This window comes from Xenia sp. Carnegie-2017, unplaced genomic scaffold, assembly GCF_021976095.1.
Source record: "Xenia sp. Carnegie-2017 unplaced genomic scaffold, XeniaSp_v1 HiC_scaffold_13, whole genome shotgun sequence".
In the NCBI taxonomy this organism is placed as follows: Eukaryota; Metazoa; Cnidaria; class Anthozoa; order Malacalcyonacea; family Xeniidae; genus Xenia; species Xenia sp. Carnegie-2017.
Genome location: NW_025813436.1, coordinates 8,331,581 through 8,343,068, shown reverse-complemented (window position 1 = coordinate 8,343,068; position 11,488 = coordinate 8,331,581). Strand labels below are relative to the sequence as shown.

The following is an 11,488-nucleotide window of genomic DNA, read 5'->3' as shown; positions in this document are numbered from 1 at the left end:
TATTTTTGCCAGCTTCCAATTAGAACGATAAACTGTGCTGACCTTAATTAAACCCCCACAAATATGCAAACAAATTGAAATTGGAATTTCAATTTTTATAGTAGCATTATTTTTGTGTAGAAGGACACACCCATTTCATTTGTATGATATAGTTAACTGAGTAGAAAGAATCTTTTGCAATTTCATAATTAAATATTATATAATTGCATTTTTAAAGAAGATAGAACTAGACAAGTCTAGTTCACGGAGAGTTTCTCCATAGCGTGCACTGACAATTTTCGGCATCGGATCTCACACTTCATTTGTTTCAATTTGAACATCATAAAATCAAAAGTGCTACGCGGTTTCCCTGTGCGCGACGCGGAAGCTCAATAAAACATGTGCACAGAGTTATGCGATGTCATGAATGATAAATGAGCGATTTGATAAATGATTTGAAAATCACATCAAAAGTTCTCTTGCTGAGATCAAATTAAATTGCCAAAAAATTTTGATGCGGTTTTATTCATTTAAATGGAGATTAATTACAGTGTCGAAGTTGAACATTTGCAACGCATCCTCTTGTCAACAGGTATATACTTTATGCCTTCAAAAATAGAAATTGGCAAAGCTGTCCGATGTTTTGATATTTCCCACATTGATCTTAGCCATACATTGATGTACCATGTTGTACCCACCATAATTTCGTGCATCGATGTTAAGGTTATAAACATCAAAGCATTCAGCATGTTTTGCATTTTTTCACCGGTTAATTCACTTGTGTTGACTTATGTTTTGTACATTTGCCATTTTATTACTAGCTTAAACAAACATGTTGATAATTTAATGAGTATTCTTTTCATTTTTAATGTGTATGTTTAAATGAGAGATTAGTTTACACAGTGCAGTTAGTCACTCTGGGATATGTCAAATAAATAAGGACTTTCATGTTAAATCGGTAATGGTGCTAAAAGTTCAATTAATGGCATATTTATGAAGATTTTCGTGGGAATAGATAGGGGCGCGTCTTATTGCAGTCTGAGTCGCAGATAAGTAAGTTATGTAATTATTTTGTAATCTTTTAATTCATCCACTACTATTTGCTATTTGTATCTTTTTTACTTTTCCCTAATATTTTCTCTTGCACAATCAAGTGCAGACCTGTGAAAGAAACGTTGTTATGGATATATGTTTAAATAATTTTGACTGCCTATCTAATGAAATTGGTTCAAAGCGAAATGTGGTTTGCTTTGTATTGTAAAATACATAGGAAATCTTATGGGTTGCTTTTGTTTCATTTCTATTAGTTTTTATTAGGAAAACGAACCTTACACATTTTATTATAGTTCACTTGCAGATAATGAAATTATTTTTTAATCAAAGAAAAAATCCTCTCTGATTAAATCATAAGGTATCAGGGAAGACTCTTCTAGAGTGTTTAGCTGTAGCGAATAGTCAAAGAAGATATTCTCAAAGGTGACTTTTCATAGCATGTTGTTGCCTACAAGACGTTCATAGTTAATCTGATACTTCTGCTCTATTTAGTGTCTGTGAACGAATTTTACATGTTCTTCAATGAAGAAAAGGCCTCTAATTTTATGGGCTAGTTAAAACAAATTCAAAGGAAAATGTGTACTTAACAATTTTTTCTTATTACTGTATTATCTTCGATTCATCATTAATCGTGCGCACTGGCACAAAAAAAAACATGTCTATGTTAGTTAATTTGATAATGCAAGCAAACGCATGGCTATAAAGCTGCTATAAGTTCACAACTTTCTTAAATTGTCATCCGTTTCTCATAAATCATTTACCCGATGCGTTGTAGCGTTGTTTCGCAAAGTATGCCATCTGGCAAAGTGTGCTGAGAGCTATGTGCCATTCCTCAGGAATAAAAGACTGGCGTTGTTAAGAAATAAATTAATTGTCATCGAAATGTTGTGATGTACTTTTAAAGAGGCTTGCTGCATTGTAATTTTTAATTTTGAAAAATAAAAGGTAAATGCAATACAATCTCTGTTTTTTCTATACATTTATAGTGTCATTTGCCAGTCATCATGATTGTAAGATTGTGCACCGAGTCGAAAGCTTAATAAAAATCATTTTTAAAATCCGGAGAAACTCTTATATACTTATATATATGTATTTACAAAAGTATGGTGTCGCTATCTGCGTAATATGTTCATGTATAAAGAATTCTACATTGTCAAGGACTTTTTTTGAGCGTAGTTTGCTTTTTAAAGGAATTCATAACAACGATAATTACAAACTGTTTCAGGTAAGATAATGATAATATTGACAGGGTAAGAGAATCCACTTTTAAAATAACACAACAAGATCGACATCTGACTGGTATGATAGCTGCAGTATCTGTAATAACCATTTTTTTCTGTCTTATCATAAATGTTGTTTATGCACGCTTAAGGTAAAATTACTGCTAAAAGTTTGTTCTTGTTCTGTCGTGAAACTGACGGTGTTGTGTACTAACTTTCTAATCACTTAATTTTCTGTGTTCTCTTTTAATATATACTCTTTCTACCAAAAGACAGTAGTCTACAACCACGCAAAATATGTAAATTTTAAACTCCCTATGCTAACGTTACACAGTTCCCGATGCCAGTGAAAATATCCATTTTTCAATATATGATGAACTCTATTCAAATCTCATTCTTCTACGAGTTTACTAGTGTAAAGTCCTTTTATTTATGAAGGAAAAACTTATAACGCGCTCATAATGTGTAACTTTGGGAGTATTGGTGAAAGCTTAGTTTTTGCAAACGTTCGTTCTAGAAGGTAAGAGTGACATCAAAAATAGAAAGACTGCATCAGATCATAGCTATACATCGATCAAAACTTTTTACCATCAACATGCAATCCGTTTAGGAAAAACAATCCACTCAAAGGGAGACGAGAATTTTTACATCTTCTCTGCGAAAGAGAACCCTCTTTCCTCGCGATGACAGCTTCATATATGTTTCACAACTCACCCCATGGAAGATGAAATACATGTTTAAGTGGACTTACAGTCATAAGCGTGCCATTTACGTGATGTAATCATGCACATTTCCAACATATGTTATCTATTTTTGATTGCGGAACTAAACGAGTAGATAAAACCCACTTGAGTGAATTAGTTTTGTCAACAATTCTTTAATACCTATTACAGATTTTTCCTCTAAGGATTAAAATTAATCCTCTTATATTATTGGCATAAAAGCGCTGTGTTTGCTTGCACAGATGTTTTTTCCTGTGTGTACAAGGAAAGATTCAAGTCATTCAACTGTCCTTGTGATAAATAATTTTCGTTTTTGCTGGTAGGTTTTGTTCACACTATGCTCTCCAAAAATCTTTTTGTTTCATAGCCATTACTGCTTTTTCGTATTATAATTCGTTAACTCTTATCACTATTTGTTCGTCAATATGATGTTCTATGTAATATGATTTTAGCTTACTGCTGAGATGCTCCAATAAATACATTGACTAGTTTCCTTTTGACACACGTTATCTTAGTTTATAATTTAGATAGTGTAAAGACTTTCTCATTCTCTGTTGTTCATTCATCATTACCTACACTGACACACGTTATCTTAGCTTATATTTTAGGTAGTGTAAAGACTGTTCTCATTCTCTGTTGTTCATTCATCACTACCTACACTGACACACGTTATCTTAGCTTATATTTTAGGTAGTGTAAAGACTGTTCTCATTCTCTGTTGTTCATTCATCATTACCTACACTGACACACGTTATCATAGTTTATATTTTAGCAGTGTAAAGACTGTTCTCATTCTCTGTTCTTCATTCATCATTACCTACACTGACTGACTCACGTTATCTTAGTTTATATTTTAGGTAGTGTAAAGACTGTTCTCATTCTCTGTTCTTCATTCATCACTACCTACACTGACACACGTTATCTTACTTTATATTTTAGATAGTGTAAAGACTGTTCTCATTCTCTGTTGTTCATTCATCATTACCTACACTGACACACGTTATCTTAGTTTATATTTTAGATAGTGTATAGACAGTTCTCATTCTCTGTTGTTCATTTATCATTATGTAAACTGACAAAAATTAATTCATATTTTAGGTTGTGCAAAGACGATTTTCAAACTCAGTTGTTCATTCTTCAACATCCAGTTTTTGAGTAAGCAATCATGTCATTTTTGTTCTCTCTTCATTTCTTCAATTTAACATATCTCTACTTTTATCGTGCCTTCTTGACCCATTTCTTGTGGTGTTTATGAAATAAAAGTTTGACAATTCACTGCTACAACTAAAATATGATATATTCACTGATGTAGCTACTATCAATGAATATAAAACCCATTGAACGCGTTATAACTGTAATTTAAGGTAGAAAGCAACTCAAAATTCTATTTGATTTTTCATAATTAGCGGGAAACTTTTGCTGATTCCTTTTCTGTAAACAAACTACGCATGTTTTCGCGTTTCGTAGCAATCTTTTTTCACTGTCGGCAGACGCGTGTTTGGTCTTTGCACTTAATACGACAACTGTCTAGCGCGATGGCGACAACTGACCCTAGAAATTGTCAGACTTGAAGGTGTTTTTTGCCGTTAATGCACGATATATAACGAGTTTAGTTGACATATTCTATTTTGAAACACAGACACCCAAAAGAATCTTGCATTCGTATGAACTGTGGCAAATGAAACAGGAAATATTCCAGCGAATTCTCTGACACTAATGTAAGTATTGAAATTATCTTTGCTACCAAAATATTTATAATATTTAATGCATGATTTTGCGAATATGCTAATCACCATAATTTGCGCTGACTATTTACGTAAATGCGCATTGCACGTACTTTTTAGCTTTGTGCTTCGGAACAAAATGTTTTTTAATGATTACTTGATTTTCTCCTTTTTATCTGTTCACAGAGTAGTTGAGCGTTATAAGATATTATATTATATTTTGATAAATATAGATGTGCACATATTATATAAATGTATTGTTCGTGAAAAGCTTGCTATGAAATGACTTATAAAACTTTTTGGTTGATCATCGAGTAAAGTATTTAACTCGTGAGACATTCGTTGTTTGAACGCATTTTAAGTGTTACTCATCATTGTTTTGTATACAAACGTATATAAGTGTGGGTAGAAATGAACATAGCAATTGTGTATGATAGATATTGAGGGGTAATAGTGAACATAGCAATTATGTGTGATAGTTATACGAGGGGTAATGATGAACAACCATTATGTGTGATAGTATTAGAGGGATAATGATGAACATAACAATTATGTGTTATAATTACAAGACGAGTAATAATAAACATAGCAATTATGTGTGATAGTTATAAGAGGGGTAATGATGAGCAACATTATGTGTGATAGTATTAGAGGGGTAATGATGAACATGACAATTGTTTTTGATAGTTTAAGAGGGGTAATGATGAACAACAATCATGTGTGATAGTATTAAAGGGGTAATAACAAACATAGCAATTATGTGTGATAGTTATGAGAGGGGTAATGAAAAAAATTTGCTGACATGATACACAAGAGCATCATTGCCTGTTATGTTTATTTACACTACATTAATTTTTTTCTCCCTTTTCACCATATTCTTTCAATTAAACTCGACTGAACGATGATTTAATCAACAGCACGTTTAAACCAATTTTTAACCTTAACTGTTCTTCAATAGGAGAAGCATTAAATCTATATCAAATATTTAAATCGGTGTAGTTTGCGCTTTTTCGTACCTAATATAAATTTTCACACCATCAAACTAGGGTCGGTGCGGTGGTAAAAGGTTCTTACATGTAGGTGTAAAATTTATACTTTTCGTAAAATATTACACATATTTTTGTATACTGTAAACATTTATCACGGTTAGCGACGAATGGACGGATCTTTAGAGGTTTTTCAATTTGCTTAAACTAAATATAGACATTTTTGGAATTTTAAATATGCATTGGTTGTTTGCATGTTTGAAAGCATGGTAACTGTAGCATAGTAACGTAGCTACAAACACACTTCAAGGGACATTTGAAATTTCAGAAATTATGTCCAATTAAATAGAGTGTTAAGAAAAGCTTCATGGTTGCTGCACTGCGTCACTGTCAGTGTGACAAGGTCGACTCATTGATAAAGACCAACTGTCATAGCAAATTAATTCAGTTGTTAGGAAGTTATACTACGTAGCTAAATGTCACGCTTTTGTGGTTTACATACCATGTAATTTGGTCTGTAATGTTGAATGTAAGTTGCGTTCCGATAAAAAGTTGAAAGGCATTAATTTCTTAAGGGGATTTGCTGTGTGTAAAAAAAGCCCAATGCATTTCTTATATACCAAGCAAGCGAGTATTTGTGTTCCAATGCCTTTGTGAAAAAGTCATCTTCTCTATTGACAAAATTTTTATTGCATATTACTATTAATATAACCTGAAACTGTTATATCATGTTTGTGTAATTCAAATTTTAATTATCTAACAGTAGATAACTCAAGTCTCCCTGTTGCGTGATTGACATAATTAAACTGCAGGCTATTAACCAATCAAAACGCTTGTAAATGATGTGTGAAATCGTTCAAATGCTTGAAAAAATTTGATTGTTTTCTTTCATCGTGTTAAGATATCTAAATGCCTTACCAATTTTAACTAGTGTTTTTTTTCATCATGGTTGTCTATAATTTCACTACAAAACATTGTTTTAAAAGTATGTTTTTGGACCCAAACGATGTTTATCGAAAGTTCTACCGCCACTAGGCAATATACTCATCGGAAAATGTTTTTATCGCCGGATAACAAATGAAAAGATTGAGCGTTAAAATCTTCAGAGATTTTAACTGCAGTTTTTGTCAGCTTTTAAACAAATCCTGACAGCTAGATGTTTTAAAATGAATTTGTAATTAACCAAAAACGTTATCATTTCTTTGACTTCAAGTTATACGCATTAATATTCATATAATTCATGGAAATATAGAATACAATATAAGGCAAGGCTTATCATTGTTAGATTGGCGCAACGAGAAAACGATTTTGAAAATCTTTAATGAAGATTAGTAGAATTGCGAGGCGTTTATATTAAACAGATCATTCTTGAATACACAGAAAATACATGTGTTTGTGTATTTAACTTAAAGCTTCATTTTGCTTAATCTGCGTGTTGAAATGTATCTGATGCGATTGACTTTAACACAGAAAGGTAAATACACACACACACGAGTAAGGATATCAAGTTACAAGAACATTATGATCATTTGTGTATGGGCCATCCATCATTCTTGATCACAGTGAACGACCTCTTAAATATAACCATATTTTAACTAATTAGGGACGGCTCGAAATAAATGCACTTTGTCGGTGTGCTATCCTTTTAATACTACATGGCCAAGCGCCCTGACGTGACGTGTATTATATCGTTTTAGCTTTGAAGCAACTATAGTCATTGTCAGTTCACATTAAAGGGAACATTTTGCTTAGTAAAAGGAGGCATTTTTTATGAAATGGAAGGTGCGTTATTATCAAGGCAGGCACATTTTCTGCTAAGGATCGTACTTGTTAAAGTTTTCATACTCAACTCCTTAAATGCCCGACGTATGGTTGGTTTTGATGAGATTAACAAGTATGCTCAATTACAAGTTAATGTGAATATGGACAAGAGAACTACAAATATTCCCACTGAGGAGTCGAAACGCCAGATGTTAAATGTACTAGGAATGGATGAATTGCCTGAACTTAAGAATGGAGCATCACCTCATCAATACATGATTCAAATATATAAAAAAATGTCGCGTCGTCGACGTCAAGCAAATGGTGTGAACACGATTCGTGGTTTTGTTGATATTGGTAGGTGGTTTTTAAATCTACAATTTAATGCAGATGTGATAATGTTTCTTATTGTTGATTGTACTGAGATATATCTATGTTGATAATGAAATCGATTCACCTTCAACTAAATGATACTCTCCTTGTGTTTTGACGCCGTTGTTAAACCCAATCAGCGTAGATATGGGAATATACAATGAAATGCAACCTACACTTTTTTATCAGTTCGATCGACGTATTTTTGTAATGTATAATATTGTGTTGAAGAAAAATGTAAAAAAATGAAAGTAAATGTTTTTTGATGAAACGAGCGTTATTTCGTGAAATAAAAGTTCATTGGGTTTGAAAGTGCAAATGTTAATGTCATCTTTCTATTAACACAATTTTGCATACTTTGGTCATATTTACGATCATCTATGAACTTCATTCGATAACAGTTTTGATTGTCGTTTAGGTAAAGATGATGCAAAACGCGAAATACAGTTTCATCAGACATACGAATTTAACATTTCTGCTTTGCCAATTACGGAGAGGCTAATATCTGCTGATTTGCGTATTCTGCGCCTACCAACTGGCATGGAATGGAAATATGCTTACGGACATGGTATGCGATACCGTGCGAAAATTTACTATAAGAAATATATTCATCACATGTGGAATGGCTTTGTTTACTCACATACTCAACTAATATTTTTGGATTCGATGGTCTTTGATGTACGAGACAGGAAAACAGAGGATTGGAAGGTGTTTAAAGTTTTAGACGCTTTGAATGAATGGCGTAACGACAGCAACTTTGTTCATAGTTTAGAATTACAAGTTGAGTCGATCCACTCTGGTTATCTGGTACCAGGATTTGCTTTCGGTTTTTCAGAAAAGTCAAGAGCTCACAATCAGCGTGCACTCTTAGTTAGTTACAGTGACGATGGTAAAACTCCAATGCGTAGCAACGAAGCGAGTTCAGAAAGGCAAAAGTCTAAACGATCGAAAAATGAAAAAATTGTGATGAAAAATAAAAACGATGAAGGTGGTAATCGCTCAAAACGTGGTGCAAAACGCAGACGACGTCGCAAATTATTATGTCATAGGAGAAATTTGTACATCGACTTTGCTCTACTGGGCTGGGCTGAGTGGATTATAACACCGCGTGGTTATAATGCGTATTATTGTCGTGGTGTATGTCGGGTTCCTATACCGGAACATTTAAATCCTACTAACCACGCAATGGTACAATCCACTGTGCATGATATGGATAGAAGACGAGTACCTCCTGTGTGCTGTATCCCGGACAAACTTTCTAGGGTCAGTTTGTTATTTTATGACAAGGGGGATAGTGTCGTTTATAAAACATATGATAATATGGTCGTTGAAAGTTGTCGATGCAAGTGAGTCAATTGAGAGTAAGAAAAAAGTGCCTTTCACAGTGTGAACTGAGGAAATTCGAGTTGGAGACAAAATGGCTTCTATAGGACGCCACTTCACCAGACGTCGTGTCTTTAATGTTCATCCTGTTTGCGATTAAAATAACACTGAATGCATTGAAACATTTAGACGCAAAGAACTCTGGAGACTTTGCTGCGACACACACGCGGATGTAACCTGTCGATTTGATGTATTTACATGAATGATAATTGTCTTTAGTTTATTATTTCTTATACACTTGTGTTGAGAAGGGAGAAAAACAACTTAACTATATATGCTATTCGATAAAAACGATATTATGTCAAAACTGTCTGATTTCGTATCGCTTTCCTGCGATAAACCCAATTACTATGACACTTTAAAAACATGCATCGTTGGAAAATTGATTAGTTTTCCTACTTTCGCAAAATTTACATAAATTGCGTGCAAATTACATCCTGTAATGTCATTAGAACAAATATGAATTCGTTCTTATGTTTCTGAATGAATATTTCGTGAGTTATATGAAGAAGATTTTCAACGAAAAATCTATGTCTACAATAGCCACAGACGTATGATTATAGCACTGTTAATTCTTCCTTATACACAACAACTTTCTATAGTGCAAATATAAAACATTATATCAAATTTGTAAATACTATTATGGTCTATTTATTTACCAGAACTTTATATTCGTAGTATTATTTGTATGTATAATTGATATAATTTTTCCATTATGAAAAGGCTTTAGTACTATTTAGCTACAATCACATAAGTTTTTATAACATATCAGATTTATAAACACAAATTCTCTTCTTAAAATGGTTCGAATCACATCTGATGTTTCATCCCGGATACAACCCCCTCGATGTCGAAAAAATGCTATCTGCTTATTGAAAGTCGAGTTTAAGTCTTAAATCATTAAACCCTATCTTATTTAAGTATAGTACGTGCTAGCGCATGTGACTTAAGGCCAATGACTTTACGCTTTACATTATATTGTTAAGCGTTAGAAAAGTTTCACTTAGATTTTTAATATGCTGGTCCTGCTATTTGAAAATTTTAGGAATGCCATCAAACTTTGCAAATGGCCCTATGTGTCAGTTGTTTGCCAAAGTTCCGGGTGGTCACGAATATTTCGTGTTTTGAGCGAGACTTAGTAGGAGGCATGTTTTTCCTCCCTATGTCAACAAGTGAATTATATTGACTTCACTTGAGGAAACAAGATCGGATTTTGAGTGCGAAGTGAGTTTGTGTTTTGACTTTACAGCGGAAATTGATAGCTTTCACCAATGCAAAAGGATTTTTGCGTTGTAAAAATGAAGAGTTCACCTCATTTCTCTAAAGCTATATGATAGTAGTGAGCATTTGTTAAATTATTATACATCTGTTTTTTGTCAATTGTGTGTGAGTTGTGTAATTCAGAATTTAGAAAATTGATGTTGGGACGATTTAAAACGTCCATATAATTCTATTGATCTTCGATACCACAAAATGCTCGTGAAATCAATTTAAAAAAATGATTGTTGATTTTGAATGTTTCATATCAGTTGAAAAGAATGTGCGAGGATGGAATTATTTAAATCGCAGCTGGAGAAGTCAACAAGTTTAAGCGAAGCATTTTACCTCTTGCTGTCTTGTCTATTGCGTCACTTATTCTCCTATTAATTTGACATTTAGGTTCGCATCATGTTTTATTCATCAAAATTGCGAGAAAAATCCAAAAACGGTTGGTTGCAAGATTACGCGGCAGACACGTCGTCAGAACGATGATTGTGGGGGGCCATATTCATGTATGCATGACATGCAGCATTAGTTTCTTTTGAAATCCATTGTTTTTTAAGGATTATAAAATGAATATATGAGTATGGACCCCCCAATTATTGTTCTGGCTACGCGTCGCGGTCAACGTTGTCTTTCATTTGAGTGGCGTGTGAATAAGTGACTTCACTCATAACCATCATGCACACATTTATTTAAACTAGTTTTTTCAATTTGAAACTTGAGACTCAGTTGGTCACAATCAGATATCTTGCTTCAAGTTCTCGCAAAAAGCAAAAATCTCAGATAATCTACAGATAGCTGCGCTTATGTTTGTCTGCTGAAGATTAGCACGCAGTGTGAGATGAACAAAACATCTTGTTTACGACTCGGCTTTTTTAAGTTGAGGTTTTTTTTGCAAAAAGGATAGTTGTTTAGACTTGGTGTCGTTGTTTGAAAGACATTCAGCAAAAACATTTACTTAAAATTCTCTCCCGCTTTCTTCCGGCATGTTGTTTTTTGTCTTCTTCTGTGATAAACATTTTTTA

At 33.3% G+C, this 11,488-nt stretch overlaps 1 protein-coding gene and 1 long non-coding RNA gene across 3 annotated transcripts; one reads left to right on the top strand and one right to left on the bottom strand.

Annotated features, from left to right (window-relative positions):
• Positions 1-3,736: 3,736 nt before the first annotated feature.
• On the bottom strand, positions 3,737-3,997 carry LOC124457457. The gene is made up of 2 exons (XR_006952607.1): positions 3,960-3,997; positions 3,737-3,791 (listed from the first exon to the last, which is right to left on the bottom strand). It is a non-coding gene; the product is annotated as an uncharacterized LOC124457457 (long non-coding RNA).
• Positions 3,998-4,070: 73 nt separating this feature from the next.
• Positions 4,071-10,001, top strand: LOC124459452 (growth/differentiation factor 6-A-like). 2 transcript variants are annotated; one of them, XM_047008901.1, is made up of 4 exons: positions 4,071-4,129; positions 4,614-4,692; positions 7,382-7,802; positions 8,236-10,001. In XM_047008901.1, exons 3-4 carry the CDS (start codon positions 7,460-7,462, stop codon positions 9,165-9,167), a joined length of 1,275 nt encoding a protein of 424 aa, XP_046864857.1. In that variant the 5' UTR covers positions 4,071-4,129; positions 4,614-4,692; positions 7,382-7,459; the 3' UTR covers positions 9,168-10,001. The 2 variants fall into 2 exon arrangements, with proteins under 2 accessions (XP_046864857.1, XP_046864858.1); XM_047008902.1 differs by lacking the exons at positions 4,071-4,129; positions 4,614-4,692 and having other exon boundaries at positions 7,188-7,802.
• Positions 10,002-11,488: the final 1,487 nt, after the last annotated feature.